Source organism: Falco punctatus (assembly GCF_963210335.1).
Source record: "Falco punctatus genome assembly, chromosome: 1".
Lineage (NCBI taxonomy): Eukaryota > Metazoa > Chordata > Aves > Falconiformes > Falconidae > Falco > Falco punctatus.
Window position 1 is genome coordinate 97,568,527 of NC_137580.1, and position 24,064 is coordinate 97,592,590.

The 24,064-nt window shown below is 42.5% G+C and overlaps 1 protein-coding gene across 4 annotated transcripts in view; it reads left to right on the plus strand.

Annotated features, from left to right (window-relative positions):
* Positions 1 to 24,064, plus strand: part of TMEM132B (transmembrane protein 132B) — a 259,209-nt gene that overhangs the window by 204,413 nt on the left and 30,732 nt on the right. For all 4 annotated transcript variants that reach the window (XM_080390918.1, XM_080390921.1, XM_080390920.1 and 1 more), the window contains one exon: positions 5,813 to 5,956. In XM_080390918.1, the coding sequence (XP_080247044.1) occupies positions 5,813 to 5,956 (144 nt within the window). The remainder of the gene's footprint in view (positions 1 to 5,812; positions 5,957 to 24,064) is intronic.

The window sequence follows — 24,064 nt, forward strand, 5'->3', positions numbered from 1 at the left end:
CCAGCAGGGAGGGGCTGGTGCAGAATGTGAAGCTCAAGGGCAGCCTTGGCTGCAGTGGCCATGAAATGGTGAAGTTCAGGATCCTTTGGGCAGTGAGGAGGGCACACAGCAAGCTGGCTACTCTGGACTTCAGGAGAACAGACTTTGGCCTCTTCAGGCATCTGCTTGGTGGAGTACCATGGGATAAAGCCCTGGAGAGACGAGGGGCCCAAGAAAGCTGGTTGATACTCAGGGGTCACCTCCTCCAAGCTCAGGAGCGATGCATCCCAGCAAAGAGGGTCAGGCAAAACCACCCAGAGGCTGCATGGGTGAACAAGGAGCTCCTGGACAAACTCAAACACAAGAAGGAAGCTTACAGAGGGTGGAAGCAAGGACAAGTGACCTGGGAAGAATACAGAGAAATTGTCCCAGCAGCTGGGGATCAGGTTAGGAAGGCTAAAGCCCTGACAGAATTAAATCTGGCCAGGGACATCAAGGGCAACCAGAAAAGCTCCTATAGGTACACTGGTGATAAAAGGAAGACTAGGAACTATGTGGGCCCTTTCTGCAAGGAAACAGGAGACCAGGTTGCCTGGGACATGGAGAAGGCTGGGGCACTCGAAGACTTTATTGCCTCAGTCTTGACCAGAAGGTGCTCCAGCCACACCGTCCAAGTCACAGAAGGCAAAGGCAGAGACTGGGAGAATGAAGAACTGCCCACTGTAGGAGAAGGTCAGGTTTGAGACCATATAAGGAACCCGAAGGTGCACAGCTCCATGGGACCTGATGAGATGCATCTGCAGATCCTGAGGGAACTGGCAGATGAAGTGGCTAAGCGACTATCCATCATATTTGAGAAGTCATGGCAGTCCAGTAAAGCTCCCACAGACTGGAAAAGAGGAAACATAACCCCTATTTTTACAAAGGGAAAAAAAGAAAAGTCAGGGAACTACAGCCTGGTCAGTATCACCTCTCTGCCCAGCAAGATCGTGGAGCAGATCCTCCTGGAAACTACACTAAGGCACATGGAAGAGAGGGAGGGGATTTGTAACAGCCAACACAGCTTCACTAAGGGCAAGTTGTGCCTGACAACCTTGATGGCCTTCTACAATGGGGTTACACCACTGGTGGATGAGGGAAGAACAGCTGACGTCATCTGCCTGGACTTGTGCAAAGCATTGGACACTGTCCAGCACAACATCCTTGTCTTTAACTGGAGAGACATGGATTTGATGGATGGACCACTCGGTGGATAAGGAACGGGCTGGATGGTCCCACTCAAAGAGTTGCAGCCAACGGCTTGATGTCCAAGTGGAGACCAGTGATGAGTGGCGTTCCTCAGGGGTCAGTGCTGGGACCAGCTCTGTTTAACATCTTTGTCGGCAATGTGGACACTGGGATCGAGTGCACCCTCAGCAAGTTTCCGATGACACCAAGCTGTGTGGTGCGGTCAACATGCTGGAGGGAAGGGATGCCATCCAGAGGGACCGTGACAGGCTTGAAAGGTGGGCCCGTGCAAACCTCATGAACTTCAACAAGGCCAAGTGCAAGGTCCTGCACGTGGGTCGGGCCAATCCCAAGCACAAATACAGGCTGGGTAGAGAACGGATTGAGAGCAGCCCTGAGGAGAAAGACTCGGGGGTGTTGGTTGATGAGAAGCTCAGCGTGACCCGGCAATGTGCGCTCGCAGCCCAGAAAGCCAACCGCATCCTGGGCCACATCAAAAGAAACGTGAGCAGCAGCTCGAGGGAAGGGATTCTCCCCCTCCACTCCATTCTTGTGAGACCCTGCCTGCAGTACTGCATGCAGCTCTGGGTCCACCACGATAAGGAGGACATGGACCTGTTGGAACGAGTCCAGAGGAGGCCACAACGATGATCAGGGGCTGGAGCCCCTCTGCTGTGGGGAGAGGCTGAGAGCGGTTCAGCCTGGAGAAGAGAAGGCTCCAGGGAGACCTTAGAGCACCTGCCAGTACCTATGAGGGGCTGCAGGAAAGGTGGAGAGTGACTTTTTACAAGGGCAGGTAGTGATAGGGCAAGGGGGAATGGCTTTAAACTGAAAGGTTCAGATCAGATCTGAGGAAGAAATCCTTCACTCTGAGAGTGGTGAGGCATGGAGCAAGTTGGCCAGAGCAGCTGTGGGTGTCCCATCCCTGGCAGTGTTCAAGGTCAGGTTGGATGGGGCTTTGAGCAACCTGGTCTAGTAGAAGGTGTCCTTCCAACCTGAACCATTCTGTGATAGGTAACAGCAGTGTTGGTAATCACAGCTCTGTCATGACTCTTGACACATCTCCCATTCACATTTCCCCCCCTCAATGTGTCCAAAGCAAGGAGTTGTCAAACATTTACTATGGCTGTGTGCAGGGTTTATTCATATTTAAATAAAGCCATTATCCTGGCCTTGAGTTTCAATAGTTTTCTGCTCTTCCTCTTGAGTATTTCTCTCAGTAGTGCCATCTAATCAGCTTTAGGTTTTAATTAAACAGCTGTCATTTGCTTCCTAGTTCTGTTGCAACCTGATGTTGTATTAAATTTTAATTTAGCCTAGGCTGGATACGAAGTAGATTCCTTCAGACAACAAAGAAATGCTATTAGCAGGTTACAGTTGTAATTAAGAAGAGCTCTGCTGAAGTACTAATGCATTCAGGTACAGAGAAGGAGCTGGAGATAAGAACACACATAATTATTATTCAGGGATAGAGCCTGCAATATGAATGTGCAGCTTCCACCCAGGCTGCTTGAATTGAAGGTTTTGGTCAAGATCTGGCAGCTGAAACCCTCAAGAAAAGAAATAGGAAAGGATTCCCAGTTTTTCACCTGGGACCTTGCAGTGACAGCAGTTGGAGATCTGTGTTGATGGTCCCTGGATGTTGATCCAGATGTTTCATTGATGCTGTGGCACATGGGAAGATTTGCCTATGTAAATCAACATTATTACTCCTCTCTCTACGTTTCAGATGCTGTTAGTAATAACCAGCACAGGTATCTTAAATTCAGTAACACTTTTTTTTTTTTTGTAGCAAACCTTACCATGGAAATACAAAACAAAGCCTTACAGAATTCAGATGAAATGCTATTACTTGTTGAAGATGCACTAAAAAAAAAAAAAAAAAAAAAAAAGCACCTGTTTACAAATCTAATGTACAGTCAATTAGTTCAGTTCTGCCTTCATATTTCTTCCTCAGAGGAGATATATTTTTTTCAGTCTATAAATAGCTGGCTTTAAAAAGGTCTTTACACAGCCTATTATACTTGTGTAGCACTCAATCCTGGCATCAGGCATCTGAAATATTAATTTATACAGTAGAATTGCTTACCAGTGAAGTGTAGTTTTTGTGAAGCAGCACCAGCTAATTAGCATGGTGGGTACCTGTATGTGCTGGGAAGGAGGGAAGCTTCAGGACAATGCTTTCATCAAGCATAGAATGAGCACATTTCAGAGCACCCACAAACAGAGGGTTCACAAGGTATCGCGTCTAAGACCTTTTTCTCTCATGCTCATCTTCACAGGGAGTTTACGAGAGGGATGCAAATGTCTATAAACTTTGCATTATCCTTCAGAGCATCCAAGTCTGACTTCAGCTTGGTAGCTAAGCTGCACTTAGAGTTAAAAGGAGGCTAGAGGTTTTGTTTATCCTTTGTCACACATGAAGATCAACACGAATGCGATACAACCAGCAGCACAAAAACGAAGGAGAAGTTAGTTCAGGCCTATTGAGAACCTGGTTCCAAGTCCACTGAAGTCAAAAGAAACCTTTAATCTACGTCGCGGTAGGGCTTTGGATCAGACTGTAATTGCATATAAGTGGTGCCTGCCCCTGACATATAGGAGCTACATAGGTGTGCCACCAGAGAGTGGGTTTGGAAGTGGAGTTAGATGTGTTTGTTGTTTGTGACCTTGGCAAAAATGCTGTTTCCCCTGAAGAAGACGGTCTTGCTGAAAAATGGCTTAGAAATAGCACGTTGACAGACTGCTGCTTGGGAGCGCTTTGGCACAGGACCACCGTGTCTGCATCACGTATCTAGTGTATGCTTATACTGGTTTAGGATTTATGGGATATGGGCTGTTGGTTTGGTGAAATCTACCTACCTCTTCTCTGACATACTTTTGGTTGAAGCACCCTAAGTTTTTCTTTGTCTGTCTTATACAACTTCTTTCCACTTGAGGTGCATCTAATTGTTTTCTTTCACCTGGCAGTACTTTTTCTTCTTAGTTTTGTTCCAACCCCAGTCTTTGTAAAGGTTTTACAATTGTTCTTTAACACTTCCACTTTTGTCACATGCTTCTCTCTTTGCCAGTGTCCCTCCTTTATGGATGGCAGCTGGTTATAAATTCAACATAAACAAAAACTAGACAGTCATTTACTGTGTAAAACATCTGGTTTGTGCCTCACAGAGAACAAAACAAAGAGAGTATATTTATTTCATGAGGTATTATTCAGAAAAGCATCTCTATTCAGGACAACACTCAAATGCTTAAATCACACTGAAGTCTAAGTGTCAAGTTGAGCACGTACTTTTAGTGCTGTTCTGAACAGAAATGGACTTGAGTACATGTTTAAATGCTTTTCTGGAACATGACTGCCCATAAAGCTCTAGTAGACTATATTAGTTAGCTGGCACTAGTGGTATTAGTACTTCAACTCATTTAATTCAGGGTGCTTTTTGTAGAAGTTTCCGAATATTGATTAATAATACATCTTAGTTGCAGCTATTTATTGGTCTTCTCCAGCTGTCCTTAGGTTGTGGTCAATGCCCATTATTTTCTATCAATCTAGCTAGCAGACAGAAGCAAATGATAGTGAATATATCTCCCTATGCAAGCTGCCATCAGATTTTTCGCTAAAATCTATTTCTTCTTCCACCAGTTCTAATAATGGAATTTAAAGTTAGATTAGTTTGAAGCAACTTTTCTTTCCCCCCCACCCCCGACTGGCAAGCAATTAGTTTTATGGAAGTTGAAAAATGAAAAGTGGATTGATTCAAAGCAGTATTTCCTATCGCAGGCTTTCCGAGAAGGCCCAGCTGAACCTCTGTGAAAGCACAGATCGTTCTTGCCCCGCATGTGTCAAGTTTTGGTCCTGCAGTAAGTGCTGCTTAAGCAGCAACAAGCTGCTCTGCAGGCCTTGAGACGCTGCTCCCCTCCAGCCGGCATACCTGCTTACGCAAGGCAGGGACCTCTGTAGCAACTCATTTGGAGTAATTAATCAAACTGTAGCCATACTGAGACACAGAGGAAGGCTGTGTTAATGGAGTCATTAGAGTGCCAGCTCTGTGAATTCATTAGGATTAGAGATAAATGTGGTAAAGCATCCCTAGGTGGGATTTTGATGGGGAAATATTAAAAAGAATTGTATATGGATGGTATTACGTAGTTTGTAATACCCCACCTCGTGCACCGTTTTTCTTATCATGTATTTATGATAAGAAAATTATGGGCCCAAAAAGGGGAAATGGCCAACTCGCAACACTGTTAGCTGGAACAGTAAGGAAGAAATGCGGTTATTTGGATGCTTGATAATCATCTCCCAAATCACTGGCATGATTTGGGGTGCTGGGGTGGGAGGAGCCCCAGGCACCAGAGGGTTGTACCCGAGTAGCACTGTGGTTCTGCCAAGAGGCAGACATGCCTTGGTGCCACACTTGTTTCAGATTCCATTGCCACAGCAGCCAAGCGTGTAAATGGGCTTAGAAAGTCATTAAACCATTGACTGCAGGGAGAGAGCGGGGTGGGTGTGAAGAAGGGTTGCTCCTGTTCCTCAGCCTGACCCCTGTGGCATTCTCATGGTTCTGTGCTTCTCTAACACCCGTCCTTTGTCTGTGTGTGCATCCAGGACACGGAAGTCCTTAACACGGCCATTCTGACGGGCAAAATGGTGTCTGTTCCAGTCAAGGTTGTTGCTGTGCAGGAGGATGGGTCCGTGGTCGATGTTTCAGACTCCACAGAGTGCAAATCAGCTGATGAAGATGTCATAAAGGTAAGGCACCCCCATGAGGTGGAGAACAGAGTTTTCACCCTTTTCTCCTCCACCACCACCATACAGGGACCTAGCCCGTATTCAGGATTTTACATCAACCAGTTGTTTCACAGTCATGGCTGTTTCTGTGGTGGCAGGTTGTTTGTTTCCACTTTGCAACGAGGAGAGCCGTCTCCAAAGGTTGTGCAGGGTTAGCATGTTTCCATAGTCTGACATGGGGATGTTTGTGCTGGTGTGTTCCATGTGGGAAAGAGGGCCAGGGATGCTGAAAGAGCAGTGCGTGCTGCTCTTACTTTGCTCGCCAGCCAGTGCTGATGAGAAAGAACATGTCTGATACATCCCATCTGGGAAAAGTCAGCTCCCCACACAGGGATCTTTGCTGTTGCATGGTTTTTCTGCATTCATTATTTAATAGTAATCGGTATATTGTATCAGTGTACAGCAAGAATTGCTATACGCTTCTGACTGCATCACCTGCTTTCCAGTCACGTATTTCTTATAAGTAAAGACACTGAACTGTACCAAAATCTGGAGGATCATGACAAAGAATAGAAAATAACAACCATATTGCAAAAATTCTTAAAATGAGAGTTGGGAGATTTTAAACAATGTTGTGTTTTGGGTTCTTTTGAATAATGTGTTCAACTGGTTCTCCCTCCTTGACATTGAGAGGAAAATAGAGTTAATGTGACTTTTATGAAGACGTTGACTGCATGACTTCTGACACATCACATGGCTTTCAGCTTTTAGCTCAGTTTTATTTCTAGGCATAAAATAGGTACTTTTGAATATCTTTAATAGGTTTATTTATTTTATTATGTGGTTTGAGGGTGGGGTTTTTTTGTTTGTTTTCGAGTAACTCAGGATTGACTACAATGAATTCTGTATAGGGGTAGGATTTTTTGGTATTATTTATGAGTTTCTTAGGGTAGTCCTAGATAGTTTCTTTGTTCAATTCCAGGGAACTGCAGTATTTTACATATAAATGCTATAAAGACACGGTAGTATAGTCATCCTTTTTACACAGTAATCCTGTAACCTGTAGATCATATGATGAACTCTCTCTGTAGCTTTCAAGAAACGAGTTTGTCCCCATATTCTAGCTATTGTGTCATGTGTGAATGTATTCCAGACCTGAGCATTTCTTGAAGTTCTCTTCAGATTGCATTTGACACCCACATCCTATACCTTGTGTACTTTTAACCTGTTATTATAAGTTCTTTGTAGGTAAGACTGCAAAGGTCCTAATAGATAGCTTGTACTTTGTCAGATACATTTTCTTGTTCTTTAGCTGGATAAAGAATTGCACACAGCAAAACTATTTATTTTGAAGACGATATGTGGGAACAAAAAATTCACCTTTTGACAGGTCTGAATAAGGTTGTTACCAATTTCTGGAATAAACTGCATCCTCTAAAACAAAAATTCATTACATTTTAGGTTCAACAGCAAAGAAATTAATTTGCAGTTAAAGAGCTTACAGAGCAACTGTACATTTTATAGATATTTCCTCTTTCTGAGACCTATAGGTAGGTGAAAGATAACATCCATTTGATCCTAGGTAGCTTTGGGAAAGGCAAGATGGGTTTCGGCAAAAGCCTTAGTAAGGCAAGATCTGATTACTTCCAATTTTTTTTCATTAAGATTTATCTTCATTTAACATGAAGGCAAATAACTCATAAGTAAGGTTCAAATCACTGGACAGAGGCATGTGTGCCATTGTATCCCCCGGGAAGTTCATAGCTTGGGGCTTAGTTATACAATAACAATGCCTAGCACTTTTCAGACCTCAAAGCATTTTGCTAAGGACATCAGTGTAATACTCCCTTTTCATGGAAGTGACTGTTCCAATGTTTAGCCTCAGCCAGTGATGGAATAGGTCCCTTGAGTCTGTACCCTGTGCTCTAGCTTATATATCTTCCCTTAGGTATCAGATGGGGAAAGAAAAAAATCACATTTTCTTTTTCTGGAAACCAGATTTCCTTGAAAGTCCTTACCAGAAGGAACACAAATAAGAATCTTTGTTTATGACTAACTTAATTGTCAGAGGAACAGACTATTTTGATAAATTTTGCTATTCTTTTTTTGCTGTGTATATACAGCTGTTATCTGATTAGTGGCTATTATTTATTAGTTGATAGATATGAACAATGAATTGTTCATATTATAAACTAAACTCAAGCACAAAATAATATATATTCAACATATTGCTGAGACTGTCTTTTCTTTGCACTTCAGAAAACCAGATCCAGATCTAAAAGATGGTACATGCGGACTTTTGTTTCTATTAATAGAGCTTATAGTATTTCCAGGACTTGCTATAGTTAGAGAGTGCTGGACTGGACGAGACAGGAAAAGGTCAGGAAAAAGAGTCCCATTCCTCTTCCACTAATAAAATTAGTATCTGCAGACGTTAGGGAGATGTTGCATTTCAAAACACTGCCTGTTTAAAGCCCATTTAATTCAATCAGCAGTTGTTCATATGGATCTCCTGTCAAAGCTGGACATGAAGTTATTCTGGTTCCCAAATTTAAAAGGTCCACTGAAGCTGGCAACTAAATAAGGCTTGACATGACCTCTGTGAGCAGAGACAAGATTTCCAGTTGCAGTTGTGGATTTATACACTTCAAGAAAGCAAAGCTTTTGCCCTTTGACCATCTTCCTTTTTTGCTTTTTCAAAACAGGTTGTATATCTAGGTGGAATTAGATCTGCTCCAAAGCACCTTGAAGCTGACGAGTGTCCTCCCATTGCTTTCAGTGATCTGGATAGAGCAGACCAAAAAACAGGCCAAAACTCTCCACAGGGTTTATAAGATTTACACTGTAATTCCCCCTTTTTTTAGTAGTGACTAAGCTGGTATAAACCAGGTCTTAATTTGACTGCTCTGTGAAATTATTTGGGTATCAAATAATCGACAGAAGAGAATGCCTCTGGGACTCATTCCCAGACCTGGTAACCAACTCTCTAATATATTGACTTAATGAACAAAACCAAGAGGTCTGCATATGGCCTTCACTAAGTTCATATTGCCTCATCCTGGTGATATAAAATGGGACTAATGTTATTTTTGTGAAAATTGCAGCATACATATAATGGATTTCAGTCACAAATTACTGAGAGGTGCTCTCAGACTGAATGCTGTTTAGGCATAATTTTTTAGCTGGAAATATATGTATTGGTTGCAAGATTGAATCCATAACGATTAATTAGCTGAGTTAAAATTTAGTACAGGGTTTATGCGCCTATATTTTTTCAGCAAAATGCGTATTCCCTTTACAAGCCCCTTTGGTAAAGTCAATATTGACTTTGCTTCCAAGTTTGTGTTGCCTTTTCTATACAGGTTGTGCTGCTAAACCTTCTAATATGAGTTGTCAAGCATTTTGGATGTAATTGCTTGATCTTAAGCTTCTTTTCACTGTTAATTCTGCCTTTATTGTTTCTTTGTAATTGGAGAGATATTCATATTCTTTTGGGGATAACAGAGGGTGTTGCATTCTTAACCTTTTATTTCTGTTTAATAGCTAATGATTTAATAGACAATTAAAGAGACAATTCTTTGATCACTGCTGTAACACCATTATTTTTAATTAAGACACAATGAAATGAAGCTATTTTAAATAAAAACAGACTTTGGCCCTATCATGTATTTATACAAGATGTGCTTCTCTGGGCCACTGCCTAGGTATCATATTGATAAAAATACTACTCAGAGATGGTCAAATAGATAGATGATATACAAGTGATTTATTTGTAGGCAGGAGATGTGAATCTTTCCTATTCTAGGCCGTATATTCCCTTAGCCTAACAGTTTAATAGCTTCTCAGCAAGAAAATATTTAGTCCATATTTTTAAAAGCCTACCTAATTAGTAGTAAATACAATTAAACACGCCTAGTACTTCCTGACCTTGCATTTTCCGACCTTAGCATGACTTGATCCTCAAAGGAATCTCACGGATAAACTTGCTCAGTTCAGCTACAATCCCTGGTCCCTACAATTGCCAATCCCTACAGCTGGACATAGGTTGTGGTACTGGCCAACCATTTTAACCTGACCTGGCTGCCCTCTGAAATATTTCGATGCAAACATTACTGTAAGTCAGTGAAACTCTTATACTTACTCCGCTATTGAAAAGGAATATTTAATGCTGTTGGCATTTGAGGGAAGAGATTGGCTTTATGATTAAGGCACTGAAATTCTTCTCAGCATTAATTTCCATATCTCTTGCTGATTTCCTGTGTGACTGGGTAAATCACTCATTCCCCTTGGAATCTCACTTCTTATCTGCAAACAAGGCAGAGAAATACATCCCTTTCCCAGCCTCAGCCTGCCTTATGTAGTTTCTGAAGCTGCTGCTGCCTCTGAATGGACAAAATCCTTGTCTCCACTGGAGTCTCATTAACTTCAGCAGTCTTCTGCCATGGACTCACTTGAAGGACTTCTCTCCCAGTGTCTCCCAGTGTCCTGCTTTGCCGTCAATCCACAGCTAAATAGTGCTGTGAAACTGAAAAGAAAGAAGTAGCAGAAACTTGATAGATTTTATGCATAAATGATTAGCTACTCTGGTGATAGGCAATACACCGAGAGATAAAGGAGCTGTAGGCATGGTGGTATGAACCTTTCTGTATGTATACTGAACCATGGGGCCTCAGTCTTCACAAGTGGGAAAAAAAGCCTTGAAGAAAAAGATGAAAGAAGTTGTACCATGGCAAGGACCTCCTTTGCCCGTCCATCCTGCCAGCTGAAGTTTTGCTGGCCTGTTACAGTGGGTTTCATCTGCTCCCCAGTGCCCTTCGAGCCATTTTCCTTAGAGGGAAATAAAGAGCCAGACCAACATCAGTGATGGAGGGAACACCTGGAGATGGTTTATTACAAAGGGAAGTCCAACCTGACGAGCTTTGGCATAGTCAATCTTTACAGCTGCTTAGAAGCAGCAAGCAGCGTCCATGCACTCCTTTTTCCTCCCTGTAAAAGTGCCTTTGAAAGCCTGAACTGCAGTAATTTCACATGAAGGAAAATTCTGAAAACGTAGTTACATGGTAGTCATAAACGTCACCCACAAAGCAGCATCAAGTGAGGAAATTACGACGAGGACAGCTTCTTAGTCCAAATGTTTATCTCAGTAGGGTACAAATGAAAGGGAGACAGCTGCCCAATTAATTCATTCTTAGATTAGTCATATTTTCCTGTCCTTTGCAAGTTACGCAGAAATGACTGATGGTTCAAATTAATCTCTGCAGTAATTCAAATGGCTTCCATGGAGTTATACCATGGACTAATTTAGCCTATTTTTTTTTGCAACAGAAAGGGCCCTTATTTGAACTGAAGAGACTCGGAGAGCCTCATCCTGCCCATTTCTGGCCACATGTAAAGTGCAATAGAACCAGGCTCAATGTGCCCAGCAGAGGCATACATTAAGATCAATGGTGCTTCAATAATATGCAATGAACCCTGTCTGTGAGAGAATGCACTTCTTTTGTTAGCTTGCTAGAGGAAAGCACTTCAATGAATTATTTTTCACCTTTTCATAATTTCCTGTCTAATTATAATGAAAGTAAAATTCAAACCATTCCTACCCCCTACTTTTCTAACACAAACCTTATCTTGAACTCTCCATAATTAATGTTAAAACAATAGAAGACCTAATTTTCCTAGCTGCAGCCAGCTAGGCTTTATCTAATGTGCAGTAAAAATAGTGTAAGAAAGGCAGGGAAGGTAATAGTTGAAATAGATTGAATCTAAGGAAGGTTCTTCCCTTTTCCAGATAAAAAGCAGGTGAGCAACTGAGGACCTTATTCAACAGCCCTGGGCACAATGATCTCTAACACCAGCACAGTAACTGCTGCAAGGAACCACAGGGGGGAAAAATACAGGGAAAGGCAGGGATACTGCAGTTCTTCAGTTTAGATGATACTGAATTTTTGGGAACAATTCCTTGCTGCAGACTCACAGCACATTTTAAGGACAATTTACAGAAAGAAGTGCCTGCCTGGAGTTGTTAAATACAACTATTTATGCAGGAGCTCTGAAAACAAAGCCAGAGCTTGTAATTTGCAAGTTCTGCAGCTGCTTCGCCATTAAAGCATGTGATCAAGAATGTAATGTACTTGTACATAAAGTGGAGCTGATGTTATTTCTCCATCTATTATGTTTTTTAGGACCTATCCCTACACTACCTAAGGGCTTCATTTTGTGGTCACTTGCGCAGAAGTTAGCTCACTCCAGGAGTCCAAACTGCTTCTGGAAAATAGTCTCTGCTTGTTTACATGATGGATTTACATTGGTGTCAGTTGGTTTATTACACAATTCATTTTGAATTTGATCTTATTTTTAAGTAATTTTTTTCTTCAGTGCTGCTGAATGGTTTAAGATGGACAGCCCTGGAAACTTAAATGCTCCGTCTTGCCCCAGAACAGGGGCCAGGTCAGGGCTGCAGCAGGCAGCTGTTCAACTAGAAAGCTTTTGAAGTATAAATATTTGACTTGGTGAGTCATCTCCCTGTCCATGCTGTCCTTTTAATCTCACCTGATTAGTGCCAGTGAGTCAGTATCATCAGCTCCTTAAAATCAGCTGTTAACAACCTCAAGTCATGGTGAGCTTCATCCGTCTTTGGGAGCTGGGAGGTAACAGACTCTGCAGTCCATTACAAAGCTCCTGAAATAATGACTCCCCTGATGCCTGGCAGAGGCAAGAGGTTTGCAGCAGTGAAGCATTCCTTAGCCTGACAGAAGGATTACTTAGGAGGTGAGGGTCCTGCTTGGGACCGAGAAGTTCTGGTTTACCTCTCTACTCCAGGTCTGCTTTGTGAAGCTGCTGGCCTGTCTCAGTAGCGTGGCGGTGATGATGAGGTTACTCCTGGCCCAGGAGGATTTATTGGCAAACCTGCTGAAGGCTGTTAATCTTGTCTTTTGTATCTGTAGACAGGTATGCCTAAGTTAGAGCAATAATTAAAACCCATTGATCTGCTTGCAATTTATCAAACTTACAAATTAGAGCTTCTTGTGATTTCTAGTTATTTTGGCCAAAAAACCCCACCCTCTTTGCCCCCGTACAAAGTTCATCTTTATGAGTCATAAGAGAGAGACAGGAGAGTATGGCAGATCTCTCTACAAGATGTTGACTGTTGAATTAAAGATTTTGCTTTTTGTTGAAATATCAGACGTTCTGACATTCAGGTCACCAGATTCTGCTAATTAGTTTTCTAGCTAGACTAAGTATGATGAGAAAAGACTAACATAGCCACTTTCTGCATATTAAAGATTTTTCTTAAAAAACACTCATTACACAGCAACAGGGTGAAATCTATATTGTTTTATGACTGTGCCAAGCTAAAACTTTGGGTCTAGAATCATATTTGCACACAAACCAGCTCCATGTATAGCAATAATGATGCCAATGAGGCAATCACAAAATCACATATTGAAGAATTAATATTCTGTACACAGTACACGTTGTACACAGTTTATAGCAAAATATATGTGTGTATCTTCCTGAAGCTATTTTTAAACACACACAGTCTTCAAAGCCAGCTTTAGAAAACTGTTTTGTCTGGGAGAGGATATGTTAAGAACAGACCATGCTGACATGTGCAATTACACAGATTTCTTATGGTGTCTTCCAAGGGACCAGCTGCTGCTTCAGAGGAAGACAACGATTCTATGCCTTAGCATTTGGCTGCTCTGAGAGCAGAAATGCAAAGGGCATGGATCCCAGTCCCGGGAAACAATCATTAGCCTGAACCACGATATTGCTTAGGATAAACTCTGAATATTTTATGTGAAGTGTTCCACAAAGTAAACAACTCAGTCCAGGCTCAACAAAAGTAAATGCAGCAGTAAGTAGCTGTTGTTGGGAGAAAATGACAAACTTCTGGAGGCTTTTTCTCCAAGTTCTGTAGGAAATTAACTCTGCTTTATAAACTTTCATGCAGCTGATGATTTAACTATTTTAACTGTGGATGCATGAACCTCATGGTTTCTGAGGCTTTTATACCTCTTGAACTATCATTCTGGGTGGGCACATTAATTCAGATTCCCATTGTTATCAAAACCCCTGGGGCCAAAACATGCTCTCAGCTAAAGTCGTGCAACTGTGTGAGAGGCATTGGAGTGACAGAGGGCAAATTTGCTCCATGCAAAAGTTAAAACAGCCATTAGCTGTCAGCTGTGGGGTGAGAAGGAATTAGTCTTTTCTGCCCTCTTCACTGATGTGATCGTTGAGACAAGTGGGACTGGGCAGCAAATGATGCTTTTTGGATGGCATAGCTTCCCGTTTTAGGTGAGCAATAGTGGTTTCGGCACCAAAAATGCATGTTAAAATGCACATGCAATGCTGAACCGTTCCAACCCCCCAACAGGCTTTATTTACAGAGAACTTTGTGCTGAGGCAGCTCGTCAGCAACCAAACTTTTGTGTTCCTCTGGCTCTGTGGGTCACAGTTGGATTTTGAATGCAGCCTGAGTATATGTTATTGTGGTTTAACTTACCCACACCTGTGTTTTAGTAACATGTTCTGAGGTGCATTCCCTCAAGATACATAATTGGAGTTGAGGATGGAGACGATGAGGCTGACACGCCACCATCATTTTGAAGTGTAGTTAATTTATTTGACATAAAAAGCACCTATCATTGACAGTAACCAGCTCCTTTTCTCCTCTGTGGTAGAAGGCATTTTTTTCCTTGCTGTGTTTTTAATTATTAATATTTTTGCATTCTCATCATACGAAATTGGAAATCAGAATGAAAACGGTTTTGATTTCCTTCATAGGGACAGCAACAAGACTGGAAGATAAAGAGGAACTTCAGTCACCTTAGCACTTCTGTTCCAGACAGCTGGTCAACATGTTTATTTTACATTTGGTACAGATGTATTCACAACTGTCTGGCAAAAGGTTGATTTTGTTTAAAAGTATGGCAGTTTAAATTCAAAAGCAAACATATGGTACAAAACCAAGATTCCCTCAGCAAACTGTGAGGTAAGAAAATACTGGTGCATACAATGCCATACATATAAGATACATATAGGTACAGAAATTAATAGGTGCACGGGGGACATATAAACACATGGGCAGACATGGTAACCACGGTCAGTACACATGTAAAACAAAGTCTTTGCTTGGATCAGTTTACAGCAGGGTCTAATCCCGCTCTGACATTCTTCTGCATCCTCTATACCCACCTCTTTCTTTGCCATTAAAATAGAGCCTCTGACGGACATTTTGACAAACTTGGTTTTATCCTGTCATTCCACAAACAGCACAGTGAATCCCTCCAGCCCCACTGCTTTAATATACCATGGCCCTGGAGCTACAGAAAGGATTGGCACTGTGCCAGGCTTGGAGGGTGACTGCTGTCTCACCAACAGCCTGAAATGGGGGTGTGACTGCTGGGCACCTGCTCTGCTTTGTAAAACGTGCCCAGAGAAAAGGTCTCCAGCAGTGACTGACAGGTTCGCTGGGTGATGCATCCAGGTGGGAGACGCCCTGAGATCCGGCATTGTAATTAGCACAGGGGAAGCACGGTGCCAAAAGTGACTGATGCGTCTGGGTGGTTTGGCTCAACAGCAGGCAGGCTTCGTAAACACAACGGGCGCTTCTGGGGGTGAGATGCGCTGCTTTGGTTCATCCACTCAAAACAGAGGGAAGTCAGAGCTGGCAGGTATGCTCTGACCAGCAAATAAGTAACGCTGCAGAGATGGCAGAGTCAGACAGAGCTATGCTAGATATAGGTGTATGTATCCCTGTCTATAAAATCTATGTGACATATATTACAGGTATTATGATGTTCACTCCTGTTCTAGTTTTGCTCCCATAATAATTGTGCATATAGCCTCGTTTACTGAGTGAGAGCAAGGACTGCTTGTGTGAGAAGCATTGCAGTGTATGACCTTCCAGCACTGTAAAAATGCATGTTAGCAGCATGTAGTCAGCAGCTTAACAAACTCTGCAGCTCCTTCAAAGCAAATTCCAGCCTGCTCCTGCTAGAGGGCACCTGTGATGTCCTATGGGCTGAGCAACACAGTTGTGTCCTGAGCTGGCGAATAAAACCTCCCATAAACATAAGCCTGGGTCTGAAATCTGTCATGAGCCAGAGAAAAGGATCTATTGTGATAAACTGGGGAATACTGAGCAGAGATACATGAACTCTTCAAGTGTCAAAGAAAATGCATGTACACTTCATTGAAGAAGACAGGCATTTATTTGAGTTGCATGCATTATTATCTGTGGAGTGCTGACAATGTACTCAACCCTATATAACCCTATATAAAAGTGGTGTGGACACAGTGCCTACCCTACAGATCTCTCAGCTGAACAAGAGTTACACAGGGCTTGCTACAATATAGACATTCTGGGAGGTAATCCTTTATTGAGTTACTTGTACAAATACCCAGTGCAGCTTAGCAGTGAGGAGGGGAATGACATTACCCAGGGAATGGAGAATGGAGCTGGCCCAGCAGGACTGCCAGCAAGGGGCAGTTCCTTGTTTGAGTTGCATTGTCAGAAATTATAAGTTCCTAGCAGGAAATGCTATCTCCTATTTATATGCTTTATTTATTTGCTCTTTTCCAATCGCTGCTTCTGAGATTCCTGTTTGGATTTAATTTGCAAACCCTCTCCAATGGCTCTTGGGTTTTCTTCTGAAAATATAAGAGAAAATCCTTAAGAAACACAGTTCTTCCTTCGATCTTACACTCAACATTACCACTGCAGAGAAAAATTAATGTATGCCCTTCCTTATTGTTTTCCTTCTTAATTCATTTCTTTCCATAGAGGCTCAGCAAGCACCAATTTTCCAAGCGAGTTTTTAATTGCCTGAGCCCAGCATGATTACTCTCTTCCAATCTAGTTGCCATTTAATGCAATTGGTATTTCAGAATACAATGATTATTTTCTTTTGCCCAAAACTGAATGCTGTATGGCTAGCTGATAACACTTGGCTGCAAGAAAACATGAAATCCTGATAGTGCTGTGTGAAAGAATATAATCTTTGATTGTGAGGTCTTCCCCGGCCAGGTGCATGAAGGTGATGTGAAACGTTTTTGTAAGTCGGGGCACAAAGAAATTTATTATTCCAATACTAAGAGCATAGGCTGGGGAGGCGGTGAGGGAAGGAAGAACGCAGCGTGCTGAAGTATTTGTCACTGCTGGAATGTTTGCTTTGAAAGGGCCTTTCAAGAGTACATGTTGCCAGGGGAGATTTTCTCTCCACATCGTTTATTGCCACCCCACAAATAAAAGATTTCAATACACCAATACTGGAAAACTGCAGACTTAAATAGTCCCTGCCACGCAGAAGCTGTAGACTTTTAGATTTCCCCAACCTGTAGTGAGTTTAGCATAAGAGATTATCAGTGGCAAATAAGAAAATCTTTCCTTGGAGTAAATCCTTCATTGCTGTGTTTTTAAGCACATTTTGTGTACTATAAATGCCGAGCAAACATTTGCAAAATTACTGCGTGAAGATCAGCACCTGAGTACCATAAGCAAGGACAGAGTTAACACTGAAGCAAATAAAGGGTAGAAGGGAAACAGCAGCTGTGAATAAGGGGCCGCATTTTTCCAAGAGCGGACTGCCGGAGTCATGTCTCTCCTTACAGCGTCTCCTGCACCACCTCCTCTGTTAGGCTCCTCCTGTGGAGGTCCAGGGACAGCTTTTTGGCTCTTTATGCAATGTAACACTGGAGGGAAACCACACAGGTGCAGCTGGATCCCAATAGTTGCACTTAACCATGGTGAGATGGGGAAGGTCCAGTCGGCACTGTTACAGTGGAAAGCTGACACTGGGAGGCTTCCCGCTTTTGCTATTTGTGTAATAAAGCAAATGTCCACAATGGATGGATGGTTCCCAGTGTCCTCTGTGGGTAGCATGCAACTGTAACTATTCCAGTTATGGCTTGTTTGTTTTTTTACAATGGTGTCGGTGAGCATCGTTGTCTAAAGTCTAGTAGACAGCCATTTGCGGAGACCTTCTGTTCTTTTCAAACTTGACAATGTGGCTTGTTTAATCGCCTTATGTTATTATTGATGTTTTCATCTTGTATAACTAATTTTGCTGAGGAAAAATATATTATTGCCAACTTTGATCTCCTTAATTCTTGTAAGAAAATGCCTCCAGCTTTGGTGCATTTGAAGAATAGACAGATGGCTTTGTACAGGAGCATGACTCCTTGGAGAAGGTTGCTGATGCTGTGTGTGTCTGTGGGTCAGGATGGGAAGGGATCCTGTTTAGTGAGACTGAAGAGATTTTGAAGGTGGCTGCTGCTGCCTGTCTTTCACATAATTATTTTTCTGTCACTGGGAGTTCAGAAAGAGCTGCAGCAAGCCTGAGGTTACCTGAAATGAAGGCGATTCTAAATAAAGAAGGCTAGGATGAAACTGAAGACAAGGAAAGAACTAAGGAAAAGAAATACGAGGTATCCTGAAAAACAGGATTCTGACTGGAGCAGCTTATCCCTTCCCAGCTCCCTAACTTGGTGCGGGATGTTGGTGCAACCTTGCCTAACCCCTTTGTTGTAGCTGCAGCCACCATGTGTGTGCTGCTCCCTGGGAAGGCTGAGGAGATAGACACTAGTGCTACCTAACTGTCATCAACTGAGCTGGCCTTTTATCTCATGAGAAATGGACCCTTTGTACCAAAACTTTTCCATGGCCTTCGAAGCCTCTGGCAGTGCCTTTCAGTGCCTAACACTGCAAAGTGTGTGAGACGCAAGCTGCAAAGTGCAAGTGTGTTTTCTGGATAGCAGCCTCTTGAGCAGGAAACCAGAAGTGTGTTTTGGTTGTTGTAGTTTGAATAAAACCTTCACTGAATAATCCCCTTGAACCTGAGCGCATAGCTAGAAATGAAGTGGCAAGGCAGAATATATCAGCACGGGAATGACCCTTAATGCTGAATCAATAAGTGCAAATGCCCTGCACTGAACATGAGTTCACTGAAAACTGGTGACCTGCACCAGCTGCAGAGGCTGTTGTGTTAGGCAACAAGGCAGGCAGCAAAGTGTAGAAAAACAAACCTCTTACTACCATAAAAAAAGGTGCTCTCTCAAGTTAAATCAATAGTACTACATTTATGACCTGCATAAAACATGAGACTTTAATAGAGTTATTTCAATAAACAGAATCTAATAGCATTGGTAGTCACAAACCGACTTCAGAGATGCCTCTTGCAGAATGTCATTCTATGAAGATGAGATTATTGGCAGGCAGAAATAATTTCCTTTAAACTCATGAGCTCTCCACTCCTTGAAAGTCTGGAGTATTTACATTTAAGGACCATGTCAGTGGTGAGAACCCTTGGGTCCTTTTTCATGCTATCCTTTAGCAATACATAGAATACATATAATTATAAAATGTGGTAATATAAAACCAATATGCAGTATAAAACCAAAATACAGTACTCCCTGGTAGCTGCCACACTGGCCAGAGTGGTTTTGCTGGAAAGACTATTGTGGCTTTGTCGAAGATTGATGCATGTCCAGGAACACTGTGACTCTGCTCATATGCTGCTCAGTGGTAAAAGACATTCCCTGGCAAGAGGGGTTTGCAGGAGGGGTAACAGGTACTCTGGAAGCTGGAAAGTTCATCTTTTAGATGGTTTTGATAATCCTTCCTTAGGTGTGGAATTTGCCTCAGGCACAGGGGGAGGTACCTCTCTTGAGGCTGGTATCCCAGTGGATCACAGGCTTCAGTGCAAGTGTAGCAAGACTTCTGGCTTTGAGATACTGACAGTCCAGCTCTTACATGTCTCAAAAGGGTCATTTTAAGCATTCATCACCAATATAAATTAAGAGGATGTGGGAATCCCACTCTTCTGATCTCCTTTTGAAAGTCTTTATGTGTGGGGAATAAAACATATAGGGGAAGCCACATAGCTGTAAGCTCTAAGAGCTTAAAGGGACAAAAATGAAAAGAAAAAGCAGAAAGAAACAGCTGAAAGGAAAGAATATGAAATCTATCAGAGAGTAAGGTGAATGGACAGAAAAAGAATGTCTGTTGGCAGCAGGCATAGTTAAAATCCCAAACAAAACTTCACTAAGCCCTCCTTTGCCACAGAAGTGGGAGATGAATGGAAGAAACTATTCGAAGATTACAGGGTGGAATAGGTAATGAAGCCACAGATAAGGGGATGACAGCTATCCTATCACGGCACCCAAAGTGCACTTGCAGCACAAACATTGCAAAAAAAAATAAAAAAAAATCCATGTGATGTCAGCTGACAAGCCAATATTAAGAAAACTCTCAAGATCAGTAGAGAGGAAACATGAGTTTCCTAAAGAAAATAAAGGCAAAATCTACTCAGCCTTCACTGCTTACTTTCACAGAGAGTATGAAACCACAGTATAGCACCCGTTACCCTGTGGCCGGGATGCCTGGGATACAATAGTAGTTGCACAGGACTTGTGTTTTGTTTGGGCAGAAATGTGACAGTCATAGCACTGCATTCCATTGGCTTGGTGTAATTTGTATGAATGGGGAAGGAAGTGTCTCTGGAGAACAGTAGTACAAAAGAAAAATCATGCATTAATTAAAAAATGAAATGTGCTTCTTGTTTTTTGTAGCTATAGCAAGCTTGGAGATGAAAGTAAGATAACCTAGGATTTCATGTGAAAGTAGTTTCTGTATTTGTGCATGGAATACCTCACATCTGGATTGCACCTCTCTGGTTGTATCCCTCTAGTTAAGCCCACTTGGGACCAGCAATCTGACAAAAATTCATATAAAATCTCTGCTAACCTTAAACTAACTAGTTTGGCTTGCAGCCATGACAAGGAATTCATCTGGGGCTTACGGCCGCGAGCCTCCAATACATGTAATACATGTAAAATTGTAATATATTTTTACCAAAATCCAGTCTAACTAATGTACAGCTTGATCAGGTCCATTGGCCAGTGCTGTCAATCTGCTTTGTATTCAGATTACCTAGATAGTTTATTTCCATTTTGCTTTCCCTGTCTCTTTTTCTAGGGATTTTTAACATATGCTTTTCCTGTCCCTTTTTTTAGGGATTTTTAACCAAGCACTATTTTTAATGACACCATTTTCTTTTCAAACACAATCTGGAAGTATTTTCTGTTTCTTTTACATTGTCTACATCTTCATGCATCCAGTGGTTCAATGTGTGTAAGAACAGCAATAAACCTAACAGAGACTTACTGCCTAAGTGTCCCAGTGGCTTGCAACCCCAACATCATTTGGCCCCCTGAATGGGCAGTGGCAGCGTCTCTCCCCTGCAGACATGCACCAGTGCGAGGGTCTAATGAAGCTGTCAGCCTTCCTCCAAGCTCTATCAATGGCAGCGGCTTTAAACAAACCCGTATTTCCTGAGGCCAATACCAGAGGCTTTTATGGAATGTGTCTGGGTGTTTAGGCAAATGTTTAGGCAAATGTGGCATCATTAGAGAAATACAAGGAAGTGCACGTGATCAAGACAAACAACCTTTCATGGTTTGCTCATCCTTCGTTTACACTGCTGATTGAATATACTTCTCGTTAAGTTCATAATGTGCCATTAGGCTTTCTGGTTAAGAAAGAGAAATCGTAACTGCTAGTAAAAAAGCCAAATGGATTAATGTGTTTTCTGTGATCCCAGGGCTTAGGATATATTTTTACGTTGTATGTCGCTTTTACATACACTTGTCTTGTAATTAAGTGAATTGGTCTAACTTTAAGAAAAGACAGAAACCTTTTTCTCCTGTTCCCGTGTTTTTTACGTTCTTCGACTGTGGCATGTTTTTTCTGTATCTACACAGCCCTAAGGGAAGATGTTAAAAAACAAACCAAAAGAGAAAAATCCTGAAGTACAACAGAAAAACTTATGGCAGCACTCTGTGGTTTGTCACTTACCTTTCATGCATGAGTTGGAACGGTTATTTTTGCCCAGATTCAATGGGGAAGCTGAAGAGCTTTACAGATCTATCTTGGCATTTAGACAGAGTTCATACAAGTACATGCACTGTGGCTGTAGATGGAAGAAAGACTGACAGATAGGAAGAACACTCATTTGTAGCTAGATTTTAAGAGGGTCTTATTTGGTGAGAAAGAAGCTCAGTCCACCCAAGTCATACGGCTTTTGGAGCAAAGATGATCTATTGGAGGAGAGCAATGGAGGAGTCGGGTCGCTCTACACTGATTTCTCTGATAACTCAATATCTGCCTTTAAGTTAAAGTCAACAGTGAACTATTGATTTTGATAGGTCATGGTTTCTGAAGAGCTCTATGGAAAAAGTCAAATTTTGGGTCATCCAAAATACAGGCTTTCTGACATTTGTTATCACTGTGATTAGCAGGTTTTCAAACATTCTCCTCAGAAGACTCTGTGGTCTGTTACATGTTCTGCAGACCCTGGTAGTCCTTAGATCTGCAGCTCCCAGCACAATCTTTCTGTTGTGACATCTGGGAGCTTTGGACCTGGCAACCCCAGGCTGCTCTGTGCAGGGTCACCTGCCCAAAAGCTCCCTCTGAGCCACACACCCTGTGTCCTCGGGGCACCTCTTATGTTTGAGGGTTTCAATAAGCCGTGTTCTCTTCTTGGGAAAAGGAAGGATTATGATAGTTAATTCTCTTTGTAAAATACATTGAAATGACTCACAGGGAACCTCTAGAGAAATATAAACACCGTTCAGTAATTTGTGGCAGGTATGTAGATGTCATGTGGGGCTGAATTGCATGTTTGGTAGGAATGTGCAGGGCAAGATGTCATCCTTGGCAGTGCCATCTCCTTAACACTGTCCTTTGCACATGGGGGAAGACACTTAAAGGCCAAAAGCTCCAGCAAGCTAATGAAAGAGGAAAACCAGGTGGGATATGTTAGCAAGAGATGTCGGTGGCCCCTTAGTCCTGCAGACCCTTTAGATAGAGACACTTACACCACTGGTACATGGCAATGAAAAAACATTTCCACCTTCAGTATAACATACTCATTACTGTCAGCGCAGCAGGCAAACATTTGTATTACACCCTTACCCTGTTCTGCACAGACACTCTAGCCTAGATGTGCTGCTTTCCCCCTTGTTGGAGTTTAGATTTATTGACACAATAAAACAACAGACAGCAACAGAGCAGACTTCACTCTGAGCGCTCTCCCCAGCTGGGGCTGCTCCTGCAGGATTTGTTCTGTTCTGCTCCCTGCTTCTCTCAGCACCAGAGGGACAACTCATTCCTCTCCTGCTTCAGGTGGAGAACTCAAAGGCAGCTGCTACTGTGATCAGATCAGATTTTCATGCTTGTAACTCATGAGCTACCTGTAACTCCCCCTGTGACCCAGAAGCAGAGCAACTGCCGTCCCTCTGGGGGCAACACAAGGGGAGCTACACCCCAAGGCACCCTCTGGCTCAGTTGCCTCTGGTCCCACAGAGGCTGTTCCGTCCACCCTTAAGCTTCCCTTGGTTTTCCCTTGGATTTCCCCTCCCCTGGTCTAGCAGGAAACCTTAGCTAGGAGTAGAGGATTTGTAGGTGTACAGCTGCCAGAAACTAGCGGGTTATACAGGGGCCTGTTTTCAAGGGACTCCATCTCACGGAGGTGCAGCTTATGTATGTATAGTACAGTAATTCCTTTGAATTTATATGCAGAGTTTAAGCTTCTGAGCTGAGGCTGTGTCACAACTGAAGGATGCCATCTTCAGCACAATCTTACATCTGTTTATACACGGACGTAAATCCTAAGCTTCATGATTGTGTCATTCTGACATTAAAGACAGATGAAATATTTTCTTGGAAAAGATCTGCTGTGTCATTCAGTGACTTCCTAACAATTTCAAGAGCCCCAAGACTGTACACTTGAATGGAAATTTGGCTGTGTTTTTGATACACTGAGACTTTTTTCTTTCCAGTGCATTCATCCTAAAGGACCTCCCTCTGTTTCCTGGAGTGACTGTCCAAGAGTATTCCCTGCAAGTTCCCATCTGCAGGAGCCCAGCTCAGCGTGGGCAGTCACCAAGGAGATGACACAGCACAGTCTAGTGGGAAGCTCCCGGAGCCAGTGATAGCATGGGAGCTGGGACGTCTGGGACGGGAATGGAGGGGATGCAAAAGAGCAGAACTCCCCTTTTCACCTTCACCTCTGTAGCCAATGAACATATTTTCTCTCATTTTCCCTGTGCTGTAGATAAAGCCCC